At 38.0% G+C, this 17482-nt stretch overlaps 1 protein-coding gene across 1 annotated transcript in view; it reads right to left on the reverse strand.

Annotated features, from left to right (window-relative positions):
- The window catches only part of SVEP1 (sushi, von Willebrand factor type A, EGF and pentraxin domain containing 1), a 347418-nt gene that overhangs the window by 119088 nt on the left and 210848 nt on the right, over nt 1-17482 (reverse strand). The window contains exons 18-22 of the mRNA XM_036739508.1: nt 13434-13595; nt 10006-10167; nt 5659-5750; nt 4533-4629; nt 552-665 (exon numbers count right to left, since the gene is read on the reverse strand). Of these exons, the coding sequence (XP_036595403.1) occupies nt 552-665; nt 4533-4629; nt 5659-5750; nt 10006-10167; nt 13434-13595 (627 nt within the window). The remainder of the gene's footprint in view (nt 1-551; nt 666-4532; nt 4630-5658; nt 5751-10005; nt 10168-13433; nt 13596-17482) is intronic.

Below are 17482 nucleotides of genomic sequence, written 5' to 3' on the forward strand. Positions count from 1 at the left end.
TGAGAATTATAAAATCATAACTTGTTTCAATAATTCCATCACCAACACCCTAACTACAATTAAAATGGAACTGAACAGAAGCAGCTGTCATGTTACAAATCCTTGTAAGCCAAACTATTTTAATAAGGGGTGGGGGAAAGGAAAATCTCTCCACTCTGACCATGAAGCAAAACAGAAATAAATGAGTTGGGCAAAATGATATTTTATGGTAAAGGTGGGGAAAATAGAAAGAATGCAAATGAGAAATATTGCAGAAAGTACCTTTAGGCTATGCTATATGGTAAGATAAATGCATGCATGTAGGCACCTTGGGGATTTAAAAAATATATTTGAAGTATATTCAAGTAGCCTCATAAGAGATACTTTGCTCTTCTCTTTAAAAAAATGTAATTAAAGATTCAGAGTGATTTAAAATAGGAAACCATGCTTCTTGACTCAAAATTGTAAAAAAAAACCAGAAGACCAACTCAGAAATATTTTTTCAGAATGCATTTCCACTTTATGTCATCAATGCCCTGTTTTTGGAAAAACCTGTGTCACTGTTCCATTACCTGTGTAACCTGCTGGGCACTGACAAGTGAACATGCCAGTACCATCTTTGCACATTCCGTTGTTGAGGCAAGGTGATGAACTGCACTCATCCACATCTACTTCACACTTTAAGCCTGCAAGGTGAAACAAACAGTATTGAGGAGCAAGAGACAAGAATATGGAGCTTTACAATTTACAAAGCACTTTTCTCGCCCCATAAGGTGGGGCAGGGAAACATCTTCACCTCCGAAGGGAAATGAAGCCTCAGAGAAGGTGGGTGATACACTCAAAGTCATACAGCTGGTATTTGGCAGAGCTAGCACTCACATTGAGGTGTTCCAGCTCCAAGTCTGTCCACCACGTTTTCTCGCCACCTCTCCCATTTATATACCTATTTATACGTCACACTGTATTGCTTTACAACAACCCTGAGAGACAGGTAGTAGTGCTATGATCATCTCCATTTTATGAATGAGGAAAGAGCCTCTGAGAAACTGTGACTGATGAGAAACAGAAAGGATCAAGAACATTCAAAGCCAAAGGTTATTGTTTCCCATTCACCCAAGTTGGCAGGATTGCCAAAATTAATTTCTGACTTATTTCCTTTGGTTTGTATAGAAATCTAGTTCAAGGAACTTCAAGGCAGCTGTGGCCTAGTGGATGTATCACTGGATCTGGAGTCAGGAAGACCTGAGTTTAGATCCTGCCTCAGACAAATACTAGCCATATATAATGACAATTTAGATTTGAAGATCTTTCCCATCCATGAATAGGCCATGTGACCTGCTTGTGTCTCCAGAAGCCTAAGTCAAATGTGGCGGGAGGAGCTTGTTGAGAGAAAAAGGAAAGTGTGTCACAGGAAATGCTCTGAGAGAAAGCAGTTAGAACTGAGAGAGAGAGAGAGAGAGCAGATGTGCTGGCTGTTCTGTGAGTGATTGTTGGTGGCAAGGCCCCAGCAGGAAAGTTCTGGGTTGCAGTGGTTCTCTGCTGTGATATTGTGTATTGAATTGTTCGCTGCTGTGATGGATTGTGCTTATTGGTTTTGGGATCTGGTTCTCTGGTGTCTGAGTAAATGGTTTACTTCTCCTACCTTCTATATGGAGAGTCTCTTATATTTTGTGTTACAGAACCACAAAGACATATTCACAGTTATCGTCTACGTTGTGTTTATTGCCTTGCTAATACACCATATGAACTTGGCAAATCACTTTACCTGCTTGGGCCTCAGTTTCCTCATCTTTAAAATGTGCATAAGGATATCACCCAATTCATGAGGATCAAATGAGAGAACACAGATAAAATGCTTTGCCTTATGGTGATATATACGTGTTAGTTATGATTATGGTCCATAAAAGTTAAAAATTAATACACTCATAGTCTGGAGGGGCCATTTCTTTTTTCTCAAGTTTCTCCTTTGCTATCTTTATTGTGATTTTTTTAAGGTGACTTTTTTCATATTGAAAGGTTTTATAGCATTTTGATGTCAGGAATAAATATGTTTTCCCATGGGAGACATGACAACAACTGAGGCTAAAGCACCATTATAGTTATGAGGACAAGATCCAATAGGGATGGCTACAGTGGCATCTGATCCCAAATGTGCACAAAAATGTTTATACTGACTTGGAGCAACCAGGAGAAGTTGTGTTTGTCTCTTGTGATTTTCTGCTACCTTGAAAGGTTTCTGATTTCACTGATTTGGGCACTCTCTCCACTGATGCAGACCTTAATACAACCCATATATTTCATCCTACATGGTTCTTTTTTTTCCCCAAAAAAACCTTTAGAGAGTTGGCCAATAGGCCTTCCTTTTATTCTGATCCAATCCTGTCTCACAACTTACAACAAAGTAAGTCATTTAGAAATTATAATTTTACCTTAAAATTATGTTTTAAGGGCCTTATTCTGTCTGTATTCTAGGGATGTTCATGTTTGACTCTAGAACTGGTTGTAAGTAAAAGAGTATTAAAAGTAAAACAAAATGTAAATGCAATTCTTGGTGTAGACATGGCCAAGGATGGATGACACGCTTTTGCAAGATTCCAGCCCTGTTTATGGCTTCATAGATAAGTCCTATGGTCACTTGAGGTAAATACAAGTTAAGTGACTTGCCCAGGGTCACCCAGGGAAAGGCTTCTGAAGCTGGATATGAATCCAGTTTTTCTGGACTTCAAACACAGAACCCTATCCACACTATGTCATGGTATCTCTTTACAACTTATGATAATAAAGAGAAAATACATTCCACCGAAAAGTAACATACAAAACTGTCCTTTGTTCTCAATGATGATCCTACTTTAAGATCATTATTTTGTTTTTAATAATTTATCATAAATTTAATACTAAAATCCACATTGTGAATTAAACTTGCTTTGTAACTATATGTTTAAATAAACCAATTTCAATGCATGCCATGGCTTCTCAGTTACTCCCTCTGTCTCCATCAGTATTCTTTGTTCATATATTTCCATTCCCTTTTCTATTTTTTAGTGGTCCTACATTTGTTTTTTTTGCTTTGAATGGTTTCACATAGGTGTCTCCATATTTTTGATATTCCTTATACTTTTTGATCTTAATTGCATTATATCATCCAATCACATTAATGTACAACAATTTATTTAACCACTTCCCTATTATTTGCCATTAAGGTTTATTTCCTTTTTTGCAATTATAAATAATGTTACTATTGAAATCTTTGAAGAGATAGCTATTTTTAAAATAACACTCTTTTTGTTTGTTTTTTGTTTTTTTTGGAGGGGGAAAGGCAGGGCAGTTGGGATTAAGTGACTTGCCCAGGGTCACACAGCTAGCAAGTGTGTCAAGTGTCTGAGGCCAGATTTGAACTCAGGTCCTCCTGACCCCAGGACCAGTGCTCTACTCACTGCACCACCTAGCTGCCCCTAAAATAACACTCTTAAGAGTATATATTTCCCACAACAGGATTCTTGAGTCAAAGACAAATATTTTTTGTAAATCTTACTATTTACTGCCACATACTTTCCAAAAAGATTCTAATAATTTGCAGTTCTACTAGGAAGGAGTTAATGTGTCCCTGTTCCTCCACAGCCCTGCCAGCACTGAGCTTCATTATTTTTGCTAAGATGATAGGTATGAAGTTGGTACTTCCAAGTTGTCTGAATTTGTATCTTTGATTGTTAGTGAAGTTGACAATTGTTCGAATGATTATTAATAATGTTTTTCCTTTTTTTTTTAGACCAACCTGTGAATTCCTTGGTGTAGGAAACTCCCAGTGAGGAAGCTCCATCTACCAATGCATATAAGCACCTACACAGCAGCTTATAGTCCTAGAGATTTCCTGGGACCTGAGTAGTCAAACGACTTGCCCTGGGTCTCACAGCCAGTATGTGCCATAGGCAGTATTTGATGTAAGTTCTCCCTGGCTCTGTGGCTGTCTCTTCATCTACTATGCCACATTGTCTCTCTAATTCTTCCTCTCTCTATAGTTGTTCATAACCCTTAACTATCCATTAGCGACTGGGATTCACTATGTGATGTTTTAAAAATTCTTTATCTTAGATGTCAACTTTTTATCTATAATATTTGTAAATATTTTCAAATGTGTTATTTTTCTTCTGATTATATTTATGTATACATATACACATACATATATGTATAATTATATTTTGTTTGATTAAACTGAGTGAATGTGGCCACAACAGATAAAATGAGCCAATGGTTTTTTTTACAGATTGAGCACATGTGAATTTCGTCTGCAAAAAACGTAGACTTGGCCTGACACATTGGGAAACCAAAAGGTACAACTTAAAATATAAATAGGGTTTGATTCCTTTATGTGCCTTTTCCCCAACATGAAATCACCCCCAACTGATTTTGGTTTATCAGAACGTAATGTTTATGCAGGTTCTAAAATAATCCCTTATAATTTGCATTATGCTTAACTTATCAGACTGCTTTTATGATGTCTCATGCTATAGGCAACATTTTCACATTACTGCATATGAAATGAAATTTCAATTTACCTGTAAATCCAGGCAGGCAGAGGCAAACATATCCCCGTCCTACTTCTTGGCAGGTTCCACTATTATGACATGGATTTAGAAAACACTCATGGAAAACCTGTCCATGATAGAAATTAGATGTCAGAAATGTCATGTACACAAACAAAACTATCACTAGGCAATCTATTATGAACCACGGTAAATTTATTTTTAGGATACCTGGCGAATTCTTTCAGGTTTTATCTCCTCTCATTTGTACATCTTGGGCCCTTTACAGAATAAATGGACTTCACCAACATGTTCCCCAAACCTTGATTTGGGAGTGTTGACCCAGGATAAGCCAACGTGCATATATCCACTAGGCTGAACACCAGGGAAGGCTATAAACTGATTGAATATTGGTAAGATGTAGGGTTACCACGTTTTGGTATGAAGCCCCAGAAGAGATGGAGGGTAGAATCCAACAATAAATTAACCTGTTATCTCTCCAAGAAGGAATATTGTTTTTTGACCCAGCAATATTAAAGGCCAAGGAATTGATGGGGCCAAACTTGGTTAACTCATTTAGGTTATTAAGACTACCGAAATAATCGCTCATCATTACTAATCAGTGAAGAAACAGTTGATTTAGGGTAGCATGAGCTTTTTTGGATAGCATGAAAGATTATGCTTCTGGCACTTTCTTATATCACACTTAAATAGAAGTTTTTTTGGTTGAAAAAAATAAATGAAATTTCTCATGAAAGGTGAATGAACCCCCTTACCAACCAGTAAGGGGTTTGGTTACTTCAAAATATCCTCCACTTAAAAACGTTCCATGTTTATAATGAATTAAAAAGCTCTTTACACACATACACAACATAGCAACATAGATACCAGCAACAACAGCATATATCCCATTGTCACTGTTAGAGAAAAATCTACAATTTCTTCTTTTCAACAAGGTGATAATGAACTACCATTTTGGAGGTTTCACTATCAAACCCAATGATTCATCTCTATGTCTCCATCTTTTTTATAGTCACAGACATTTTTCCTCTTTTTTTCAGGGGCCCATAGTTAAATGAAACTGAGTATTAGACACCTAATAGGAGCACATTATGTCTTTTTCTGTCACTAGAGGTAGTAACACACAAAGTATTCTTGCCTGGCTGCTGACTTCATACTTCTTGGTGATATGTCCAGGAGAGGCTGACAACATGATACTTTCCTCTGCTGCTGAAAAAGTTGAACTAAAACCTAGAGAGAATGGACAGGAAAACAATTTACTTTGTGCAATTCAGTGGAAACACATCAACATTAGGTTTTCTGAATCTCTGATTGGGTGTTTTATTCCATAAAACTTAGAAGGAAGTATAAATATGCAGAAATAAATTCTTAAGTGGACAGATCAAAAATTTGAAACACAAATCAAAGATAAAGAGATGGGGATTAGAACAAGATAATTCAGCAGGCATGTCCACGTACCCCTCCATTAAAGTACTATGCCTCATTGTGTCACAGAAGTGACCCTGGGATCTAGACAGCTCTGATGGTGAAGTGAAAATGCTAGCTGCTCATAACAACCTGTAAGGGCTTCAAGTGGAGCTGAATAATGGATGAAATGTTTGTTTAGCAAAGTTTCAAGAGATATCACCAGGAGGCCTCTATATGTTGAGCGTAATTTTCATTCACCCATTTATTTGTTCTTATAGGTCCTAATGCCTGCCACCAAAAACGCTTTGTCTAGGCATGGTGGGCTGGGGATTAAGCCTAGTCATCACGATTTAAAAAGACAGCTTTCAAATGGCTCTGAAACACACATGTCACCATTGCTTAGTCCTCCAATTTTGGGAAACAGTGTGTAGGGGTTCTAGAAGAGCAGGGACCTTGACTTCAGAACAATGGAGACAACGGTCAATGCTTCCCCTGGCCCAGAAGGAAAAAGACTAAGACTTCAACATTGTGAGTGTTGTAGCTTCACCTCTCCTTCCATCCTCAATTGGCTTCTTTTCCTATGTAATTTGTCCCAAAAGTCTTGGAGCAGTTTTAATAACTTCAGAAGTCTAAATGCTACAAACTTAAAAAAAATTTGAAAGGTTAATTATTTACAATCTTAAAATATTTGTGTTAAAATTCAGCATAACCATTGCCTTATGTCTATTACTTTTTGAACTTGCTTTTTTTTTTTTGAGGGGGGAAGGCAGGGCAACTGGGGTTAAGTGACTTGCCCACGGTTACACAGCTAGTAAGTGTCAAGTATCTGAGGCTGGATTTGAACTCAGGTCCTCCTGACTCCAGGGCAGGTGCTCTATTCGCTGCGCCACCTAGCCGCCCCACTTTTTGAACCTTCTAAAAACTGTCATCAGCTGCTTAATCAGTGATAAAAAGGACTGCATTTGTCATCCTAGCCTTATGATCATCCAAAGAATGAAGTTTTGATGCACACGTGGTGGTTTTGATGTGACTCCACCAGTAAAAGTCTGATGGAGATAGATCAGATGATTGAAGTATCTGAGCATTTAAGTGGTACAGTGGAGAGAGTACTGGGCTGGGTGTTAGGAAAACCTGGGTTCAAATCCAGCCTCAGACACAAACTAGCTATGTGACCCTGGGCAAGTCACTTAATTTCTGTTGACCTCAGTTACCTTAATTGTAAAACGTGTATAATAATAGCACTTAGCTCCCAGAGTTGTGAGAATTAAATAAGATAGTGTTTGAAAAGTACTTAGAACAGTGCCTGGCACATGGCAGGTATTCTATGAATGTTTACTCTTGCCCTGCCTCTCTTTCTTCCCCTACCACGCAAGAGGATCTCTTCCACCAATTCACTTATTTAAGAGTGTCATCCATAAAATTAAGTTTAAATTGAAAATAATTATTCAAAATTTCTGAACCAAATATGGAAATGATTAAACTTTCAAACTGTGTTTTCTCTAAGTTTGTAGCATGGGTGCTTCTGAAGTTATTCAAGCTCCAAAGTGCACTAAGACTTTTGGGACAGTGTATGCCAGACACTGACCCTTCATTCTTTGCTTATCATTGTAATGAGGTGTAAGGGCAAGCAAAATCGGACTTTTTGCTGTTTTTTCTTTTGGAGTGCTTCTCAGCACTAACACAATCAAGTGCCTTTGATGGAGTCTTGCCTTTGTTTGTAGGAAGGCCCACACCCTTTTGCTAATTAGGTTACAAGAGGTGTGAAGCCCTCTGACCCTGAAGAAGTGTATATATACTCTGAGGTTAGGATTTTGTTTGGGACTCACTCATTGGAAGAGTGTTGGTGTGGAAACTCTGGGTAGCTGTTAAGGAGTCCCCGGCTTTGAAAATCCAGATGTTGGTGCTTCTCTCTCTCTCTCTCTCTCTCTCTCTCTCGTAACTATGTATGTATTGCTATGGTCAGACAGAAGCCTGTCTGTTGATTTGTGTCTATTTGCTCTGTTTATATAGTTTCTGCTTGTAATTTTGGTTTGTGTTTTCTCTGAGGTTCAGGGTGCTGACTTTTTCCCCTGAACTAAGTGAATGATATATGTATGTTTAATTAAAGTAAGATTATAAACCCCTTAAAGTTGCTTTCCTTAGAAAAGCAGAGCAAAGGACCTGTGCTAGCAGCCCTCCTGTGTGCTGGTGTTACTGGCCTTACCCCTCCATAGCAGCTGCAAGCAACATTGTTGTTACATGAGGCTACCTGATGCACAGTACCAGATCCATTCCTGCTACCGTGCTTACTTAAATATCTGTATCAGAAAGAGAGCTGGACTTGGAGTAAGAGGATTTGGGTTCAAATCTTAGTTCTGTTACATCATCTAAATCACAGCCCTGATCAAAATGATTTGCCTCCATTGAATGAATAAAATGGGACAGTAAGTTGTTGCAGTGGATAGGGTGAGAAGGCCTGGAGTCAGCAAGACTCATCTTCCTCAGTTTAAATCCCAGACACTCACTACTGAACGACAACAATGAAAAAAATATATATGCTTTAGCCTGGCAATCAAGCACTTCCACAGTCTGCCTCTAAACTCCTCTATCTCACACTACTTCCTTCATGAAGGCTATGCTCCAGCCAAACCAGAAAATTTCCTCAGTTTTTCTCTTTTCCCACCTTCACGCCTTTGCTCATGTCATTTTCTAATGCTGGAAAGGTCCTCCTCCTTCCTCTACTTCAACTACCAAAATCTTAATCAAGGTCCATTTTAAACACATTTTTCTCCCTAATTCCCTTCAAACAGAAGGGAACTTTCCCTCTCTCCTCTGAACTCTCACAGCCCTCTCTTTTGTACTCATCCCAGTCTATTTTGTATCATATTTAGTTGAACATGGTTAACATATTCAAGATGTTAAGCTTCATTGTGGATGGGGACTACATCTTGTTCATGCTTTTACCCTTTAGTGTCCAGCCCAAAGCCTTGTGTCTTGCAGGTGCTTAAGTATTTGTTGAATTGAAGTGAATTAAAGAATCTTCTGAATCACATAAATAAGTCTAGCTACCCAAACCATCTGCTGACTCTATGTAATATTAATTAAGGTGGGACTTTTTTTTTACTGTTTTCTCTTTTAGAATGCTAAAGTAATCAAGTACCTTTGATTAAATTTTGCCAGGTGTGAAGCCCCAGGCCCACACCCTTTTGCTGATTAGGTGTGAAGCCTTGGGGCCCTAAGAAGGGTGTATAACTTCAGAGGTTAGCATTTTGTTTGGGGCTTTCAGTCATTAGAAGAGTGTCTTATGATTTGATTAGACAAGACTCTGGGCAGCCATTGTTAAGACCCCCCACCCCCACCACCCCAGCTTGAAAACCCAGATGTTGGTGCTTCCCTGGTAACTATGTACTGAGATGCTGGACAGAAAACTAGAAGCCTGTTTACTGGTTTCTGTTATTTGACCTGTTGATATTTTCTGTTTGTAATTTCTGTTTGTATTTGCTCTGAAGTTCAGGGTGCTGGCTTTTCCCTCTGAACTAAGTGAATGATGTATGTATGTTTGACTAGTGAGACTGTTAACCCCTTAACGTTGCTTTCCTTAGAAAAGCAGATCAAAGGACCTGTGCTAGGAGGTCTTGTTTCTGGTCTTGTTAGGTCTTTCACCCCCACAGTAGCCGCTAGCAACACTGTTGTTATACTCTTTTACTTCCAGAATTTTAGAGTCTCCACACTGGGTATTTCCTATACCAATGAAATCACAAGTATGATTTTTAAAAATTCAAAAAAAATTCCCCCAAACCCCTCCGATATTTTGAATATATGTACACTTTGAATCCTCCCTCTTCCCCCCCCCCCCCCAGCAGAAGCTGTTCATTTATCTCTTTATGTTCTCAGTGCCCAATTCCAGTGCCTGGAATAAAGGAGGCGTACAAGAAATGCTTGTTGATTGATTGATTCCAATAAAGAGAAGAGGGATATATGAATAAGGACAGCCATAATCATAGCTAAGCAGAATTCCATGAGAGTGGGAGCCCAGCCACAGTTTATCAGTATCCCCAATGCACCTCTCTTGAACAATGAGAACGTGTTATCAGCTTACTTGAACAATCTGTGATGGATCTAGCCCCGGTGATTGTTGTCGTTCCATAAAAAGGACAAGAAAGGCAGAAGGACTTTCCTGGGTTGGGTTGATAATAGTCTCTGGGACATGGATAACATGGCTTGATGCCAGAGCGGGAGAATTCTCCTATTGGACAAGGCACTGTAAAAAGAGGAAAAATCAGTTGGAAAAAAAGAAGACATCCTAAACATTAACAAAAATTCATGGCATAACCTTAAGAAGTCAGCCACTGCCCACTTTAGCAGAAGAATATCATTCTTCTCTTGGTAGAATCACTTTTCTTTAGATCCCTTAAAAATGCCATAAATGTATATTACATTCCCTAGGGAGAAGAATATCACCCACCCATTTTTATGCTTAAAAAAAACTACAGAAAATGAACAAATTCTTCAGCTGTCCCTTCTGAGATGAATTCAGTGGAAATGAAAGCACATTTCTCAGAGAAATTCCCAATGTACAGAATGAACAATTACTGAATGCTTCAATCATTTTAACTGTGACTGCTTCCCTACCCCCACCACTAAAGTATAGTATTTCTAACTGATGTCAAGTATTTGAAATATGCTTTAATTGGAAATTGAAATGTCTTCTGTATGAATTAATTTAAAATGTCTGTAGAGAATGAGAAAAGGAAAGGACTCCAGGATAATGATTGCTGTCTCTTCCAAGAAGAAAGCAGGTCTCTTCTGTTTGTCTATATTTTCCATTTGAAGAGAGGAGCTCTGCTTTTCATCCTTGAATTTTCTTCACAAAGTCAGAAAGCCCTGAAGATGACCCCATCCAATGGACTACTGGTCTATTTACAGAGACAAGTAAGCTTCTTGTGAAAAAAACATGGTCATTCCTATTGGCAGTATAAATAAATACATTGGCCAGGTGCTGGCATCAATCACACTGATACTCAAATACAGTGATAGCATCATGACCCTTGATAACATCTAGTTACTTAGTCCAGCCAAGGCCTACAAAACAGAATTTTGTGGGACACACATGCACTAGAGAGGAAAAATTCTGTTTAGTAATAGAATATGCTTTCACACTCATTCAATGGCTTTACATAATTCTTCATACCAGGCAATGAATGTTTACTATCTTTGGAATTCACAGCACTAAACCAGGACCTTTGAATTATAGATTAAAATTGTTTTCTAACTTCAAGGAGTTTTACAAATATCAGCCAATCTTATTATATCATCCTTTGTTTCCTTTCCTGAGAAGTAATTTTCCTAACACACATCTCTGATCACATACTCATTTTCAAAAATTTCAAATGATTCTCGTTCCACCAAATGAAATCCATGCTCCATAGTCTGGCATTTAAGACCCTTTACATTCCAATGTGCTTCTCCAGACTTAATGTTAAATTAGACCCCTTTGTGGGCTATATGCTTCTGCCAAAAGTATATACATAACTCCACTCATGACATTAACCTGTGACTGGAATTGCATCTTACTACTCCCACAGTCTCTGATTACTGGAATCCTAATTATTCAAGAACTTACTCAAATGCCACACACTCCATTCTTTCATGCCCCTGGCTAAAAATTCTTTCCCCTTCCTCTGAATTTTCTATGATATATTTGGGCCAGCTAGGTGGCACAGTGGATAGTGTGTCTGGCCCTAGAGTCAGGAAGACTCATGTTCTTGAGTTCAAGTCTGGCTTCAGAAACTTACTAGCTGTGTGACCCTGGGCAGGTCACTTAACCTTGCTTGCCTCCATTTCCTCCATTTTATAAAATGATCTGGAGAAGGAAATGACAAATCACTCCAGTATTTTTGCTAAGAAAACCCCAAATGGGGTCATGAAGAGTCAGACATGACTGAAATGACTGAACAACAAAATGATATGCTTTTTAAAAACTTTTTATTTTTTATTTTTTATTATATTTATTTTTATATTTTACTTATGAGTTGCCTTATTTGGAATCTTTTTGTATATATCTCATATTGCCCTCGCCAAACCATAAAATCATTTAGGCATTTGTGGCTTGTGCCTTAAATTGCCTAGCACAGTACTTGAGAGAGAGAGAGGGAGAGAGAGAGAGAGAGAGAGAGAGAGAAAGAGAGCGAGCATTTAAATGTAATTGTTCTACTTTGTATAAATTTAACTTGTCCCAGTCACCTGTAAAGGAGGAAAGTAAACATTTTACTTACTGTCCTTCTTAGTTCTTAGTACAGTTCTTTGTACATAGTAAGTATTCTTTAACTATGTGTTGAATTCATTTGACTATAGCGTGTTAGTGTAATTACTAGGCATATTAGGCCTACATTCTTTTAAATTTTAGTTAACAAAACTCATACAATTTCAGAGAAGTCAGAGGCACTCAAAATTCCAACTTTTGGAATCTTGGGTCTGGGAAGAGCCTGGGGGGGGTGTTGTCTTTCTGCCAACTCAAATGAATATCCTCAAACAGAAGAAACAAGTCAGATATGTGCCAAACCAGAGAAACCTTGGGGAAGCATTAGGTTGAACAAATGTTCAACTCATTGCCTTTCTGATTCATTTAAATCATCATGCTATAAGGCATGGATCTCATCACTCATAGAATTTAAAGCTGGAAGAAACCCAGGAGACTACCAAGCTCAACGGTCTGTTTTGACAGATGGGGAAAATGAGACCTGGAGAGGCAAGCTGATTTGTTAAAGGTTACATGACTAGTTAATGGCAGAACTAGGACTAGCACCCACGTCTTTTGGAGCCTAGTCCAGGGCTCTTTATTCTGCTATGAATTCACAGGGTATTCTTCCCCACTTAGAAATCTTCCAGTGATTGTAAACTTCCCTAGAGCAGTGACTAGATCTCAGAAAAGTCATGTGCTAGGTACTAAAAAATGACTGCTGATTGAATTTGATAACTGGGGTACTCTCCATGAGCAAGAGTCATGAAGAAGGTGGAGAATTACATCTGAGATGTTCTATATGCACAATTTATTCATGGTTACCAAAGTGCAGTTTTCCTGTAACACTCTTTCATAATCCTTTCTCTGTTTCCTCTGTCTTCATCCTGATAATAAAGCAAAATGTTGGATAGAAACTGTTTTCAAAAACACTTAAAAAGGAATATTCTGCTTTCCAAGTAAAATAGTTATAATGTTAAGACTTATTTTATAATCAAAAAATGCTATTAGACTTTCTTTTGAGAAAGAACATTTATCTGAAAAACTCTAAGCCAGTTTGGCTAAAGATAAAGGAAAAAGAAAAAATAAAAGGAACCCTCAGTAATAGTTTCAAGTGTGATTGCCTCTAAAATTCATCTATTTGATTTCCATATTCTCAAATTTCTACAAACTTTGAAAAAGGCACAGAAAAACACTTTAAATATTGAGCTTTTGGAAATCCTCCACTTTTGTACATAGAGAACATACAACATACATGGCTATATTTCAGTGTGTGACTTTTTGCTAACCTCCACAGGCAGATATATCCACAGCTCCTCTTTTCACAGTTGAAGTGTTTTCTGGACAAGAGAGGCAGTTCTTGGAACCAAATGCTGGCTGATAGGTGCCCAGAGGACATGATTCACAAGTTTCTAGACCATTTGGTGAGTAGGTGCCTTGCTTGCACTGAGCTAAAAGAGAAAATTATGCATAAGCAGTCATTAAGAGATTAAATTTTCCAAGGCAATCACCGTATGGAACACATTTGTCGCCAGTCCAACTTAGGGGGCAGGAGACACATGAAGAATTATCCTAATAAAGTCATGCAAAGGTATAATACTGTCTTCTAGCCTCTGCTGCGCAACATTGTAAGTAGAAACAGGTGGAGATGGGTGACTTGTGCAGCTCGGGCTGGGTGGCAGGTTATCACGCTCCCTGTGCATGTTGCTTTCCCTCAATAGAATTCATTTTTGAGAGTAGGGGATGTTTAATTCTTGTGTTTGGATCCCCAAGTCTAGCACAAGGTCTGAATCATAGCAAGTGCTTAATAAATGATTGTAGGATGAATAAATCATAGAATGGCAACCGAAGAACAGTCAAGATAATTGATATTCATATAATCATTCGGTCAATAAACTATTAAGCAGCTACTATGTACCAGGGTATACTAAACAATGCTATACCTATGCTATACGAAGCACTGAAGATACAAAGAAAGGCAAAAGACAGTTTCTGCTCTCACTATATCATGTGATCCTCACAATAACTCTGTGGTGTGCTCAGTATAGGTGTTATGCCCATTTCACAGATAAGAAAATTGAAGTTAAAGAACTTGCCAAACAGTTTTCAAATAAAGAAATTAAAGCTATCTATAGTTGTATGAAAAATACTCTAAATCATTATTGATTAGAGAAATGCAAATTAAAACAACTCTGAGGTACCACACATGACAAAACAGGAAAATGACACATGCTGGAGAAGATGTGGGAAAATTGGGACAGTAATGCATTGTTGGTGGAGTTGTGAACTGATCCAACTATTCTGGAGAGCAATTTGGAACTATGCCCAAAGGGCTACAAAACTATGCACACATACCCTTTGATCCAGTAATACCACTACTAGGTCTATATCTCGAGAGAGATCATGAAAATGGGAAAACTGAGGGGATGCCCATCAATTTGGGAATGGCTGAACAAGTTGGGGCATATGAAGGTAATGGAATATGATTGTTTCCATAAGAAATGATGAGCAAGTAGACTTTAGAAAAACCTGGAAAGACTTATATGAACTGATGATGAGTAAAGTGAGCAGAACCAGGAGAACACTGTACACAGTAACAACCACAGTGTGTGATGATTGACTTTGATAAACTTAGCTCTTCTCAGAAATACAAGGATCTGAGACAATTCCAAAAGACTCCTCATGGAAAATGCTATCCACATCCAGAGTCTAAATGCAGATCGAAGCAGACTATTTTCTTTTTTTTGTTGTTTCTTTTTTCTCGTGGATTTTCCCTTTGTTCTAATTCTTCTTTACAACATGACAACGTGTTTAATATCATCCTATATCAGATTGCATGCTGTCTTGGGGAGGTGGCAGTGGAAGGAGGGGGAGAAAATTTAGAACTCAAAATCTTATAGAAGTGAATTTTGAAAACTAAAAACAAATAAATAATTAAAAAAAAAAAGAACTTGTCAGAGGCCATTCAACTTTCAAATTATAGATCCAAGACTCAAATCCAGGACTCAGCTCTAAGTGTAAGTGTCATTTCTGCCTCTTTTCCTCACCTCTCATCATATCATACCTCTCTTAAAGGGAAACAAACAAACAAACAAACAGCAACCATATGGTATAACCACTGCTTGGCTACCCTATGCAAAACCAGACCGAACTGCTTTCACATAGATTCTCCCTTTGTCCAAACCCCAGGTAGACTTTGTCAATGTGAGCCTCAAAGGAAGGAACATGAAAATAGAAAACAAAAATCTTGGATTCAAAGAATTTTAGATCCGCAAGAGACTTTAGAGATTGTCCAGTCTAATTCATGCTACCCATTAGGAAACTGAGGTCTAGAGAAGTTGAATTTCTTGTTCGTAGTCATATAGCTCGTTAGTGGTATAGCCAGGTCTAGCATCATAGCCTATGACAGCTAGGAGGGATTTCAGAAATCATCCGATCCAACCTACTTGTTTACAGCTGAGACCCAACGAGATAAAGTACCTTACCCAAGGTCACCCAGCTAATTAGTGGCAAAGCCAGGTCTGGAATCCAGGTTTCTTGACTTTGTCTGATCTGATATTATCTCTTCTATACCCTCCTGGTTCTCACTCCACTCTCCTGTCCTTTTATCCTTCCTTAGGTGTCTTTCTTCTTTGTATAGTTAGCATTTGAGAAGGATGTCAAGTGACCTTGATGGTGCCAAGTCTACCATAGTGGAGTGAAACCCCATGTCTACATTTGCTACTTTTGAAATGAGATATTAATTGCTTTTAGATGTCATTTTTTTAAAAAAAATTATTAATTTATTTATTTTTAGTTTTCAACATTCATTTCCACAAGATTGTGAGTTCCAAATTTTCTCCCCATCATTCCCCTGCCCCCACCCCAAGATGGTATGCATTCTGATTAGCCCTTTCACCAGTCTGCCCTCCCTTCTGTCACCCCACCTGCCCCTTATCCCCTTCCTCTTACTTTCTTGTAGGGCAAGATAGATTTCTATACCCCAATGCCTGTATATCTTATTTCCCAGTTGCATGTAAAAACAGTTTTTAACACTTGTTTTTAAAACTTTGAGCTCCAAATTCTCTCCCTTCTTCCCTCCCCACCCACCCTCAGTGAGAAGGCAAGCAATTCAACACAGGTTATACATGTGTCGTTACGCAAAATGCTTCCATAATAGTCATGTTGCGAAAGACTAACTGTATTCCCCTCCATCCTATCCCGCCCCCCACTTATTTTAGATGTCACTGTTCAGGTATGTCTTTATGGGAAGAAGTCATGTGCTCAGAATGCCTGCATACATTCATGTACTAAAATGCTTGTGAATATACATTATGTCATTGGTAATACTGTGGGAAAATATATTGAAGGCATTCAATAAACTACCATAAACTATTTATTGCAGTAGCAAGGATACTGCTCTGTTAGCCATTATCTCTACGTTACTAATTCCTAGTTTAATACAAATCCAGTCCAATTACGAATGGGTATGTGATATAGCTGGACGAATGTTGGATTTGGGTCAGCCCAATCCTGGTTTCAAATTCTGCCTCAGACTCTTTGCTAGTTATGGGACAGTAGGAAGAATACCAGGCTGGGAGACAAGAAAGCTGCATTTTTTTATTCTGTTTTCCCTCTAACTTGCTGTGTGATCTTGGGTGAGTTTGTCTCACCTCATGGGCCTCAGTTTCAAATTAGATGACTGCACTAAATGGTTTGGGAGGTTCCTTTCTAACCATAGATCTAAGATCCTATGACTATTTTTTGAGCCATAGTTTGCCGATCTATAAAATGGGCATATTTTACAGTACCTACTTTTCAAAGTTAATACAATGATCAAATTAGATTTTTGTAAGTCTTTGTCCATAATCTTATAGAATGACTTTAAACACTATATCAACATAAGCTCTTTTTCCATAGTAAATATTAGAATATGAATTTCTATAAACAGAAATTTTCCAAATGCCACAAAAGAATTGTCTTTTTTTCAAGCAAATTTGATTTAAGAAAATTCTAGCATACCAAGTGAATGTCACTGTCATGCAGATGTGGTTATAGTGGGACTTGACCTATAGTCTATATAATTCTTGGGTTTTAAGAAATCTGCATTTCAATTAACAAAAATTAATGAACTGTTTTAAAGGGTAAGGATACACATGTGAGAATTTATAAATAAAACACAAAATGGACCTTAAAAATCCAATATGATCACTTTTTTTCACCCAAAGAGAAAAACAAAGTTTATTAAAGATTAGTCATATTGGGGGGCAGCTAGGTGTTGCAGTGAGTACAGCAGGGCCCTGGAGTCAGGAGGACCTGAGTTCAAATCCGACTTCAGACATCTGACATACTTACTAGC

The sequence above is a fragment of the Trichosurus vulpecula genome, chromosome 9 (assembly GCF_011100635.1).
Source record: "Trichosurus vulpecula isolate mTriVul1 chromosome 9, mTriVul1.pri, whole genome shotgun sequence".
In the NCBI taxonomy this organism is placed as follows: domain Eukaryota; kingdom Metazoa; phylum Chordata; class Mammalia; order Diprotodontia; family Phalangeridae; genus Trichosurus; species Trichosurus vulpecula.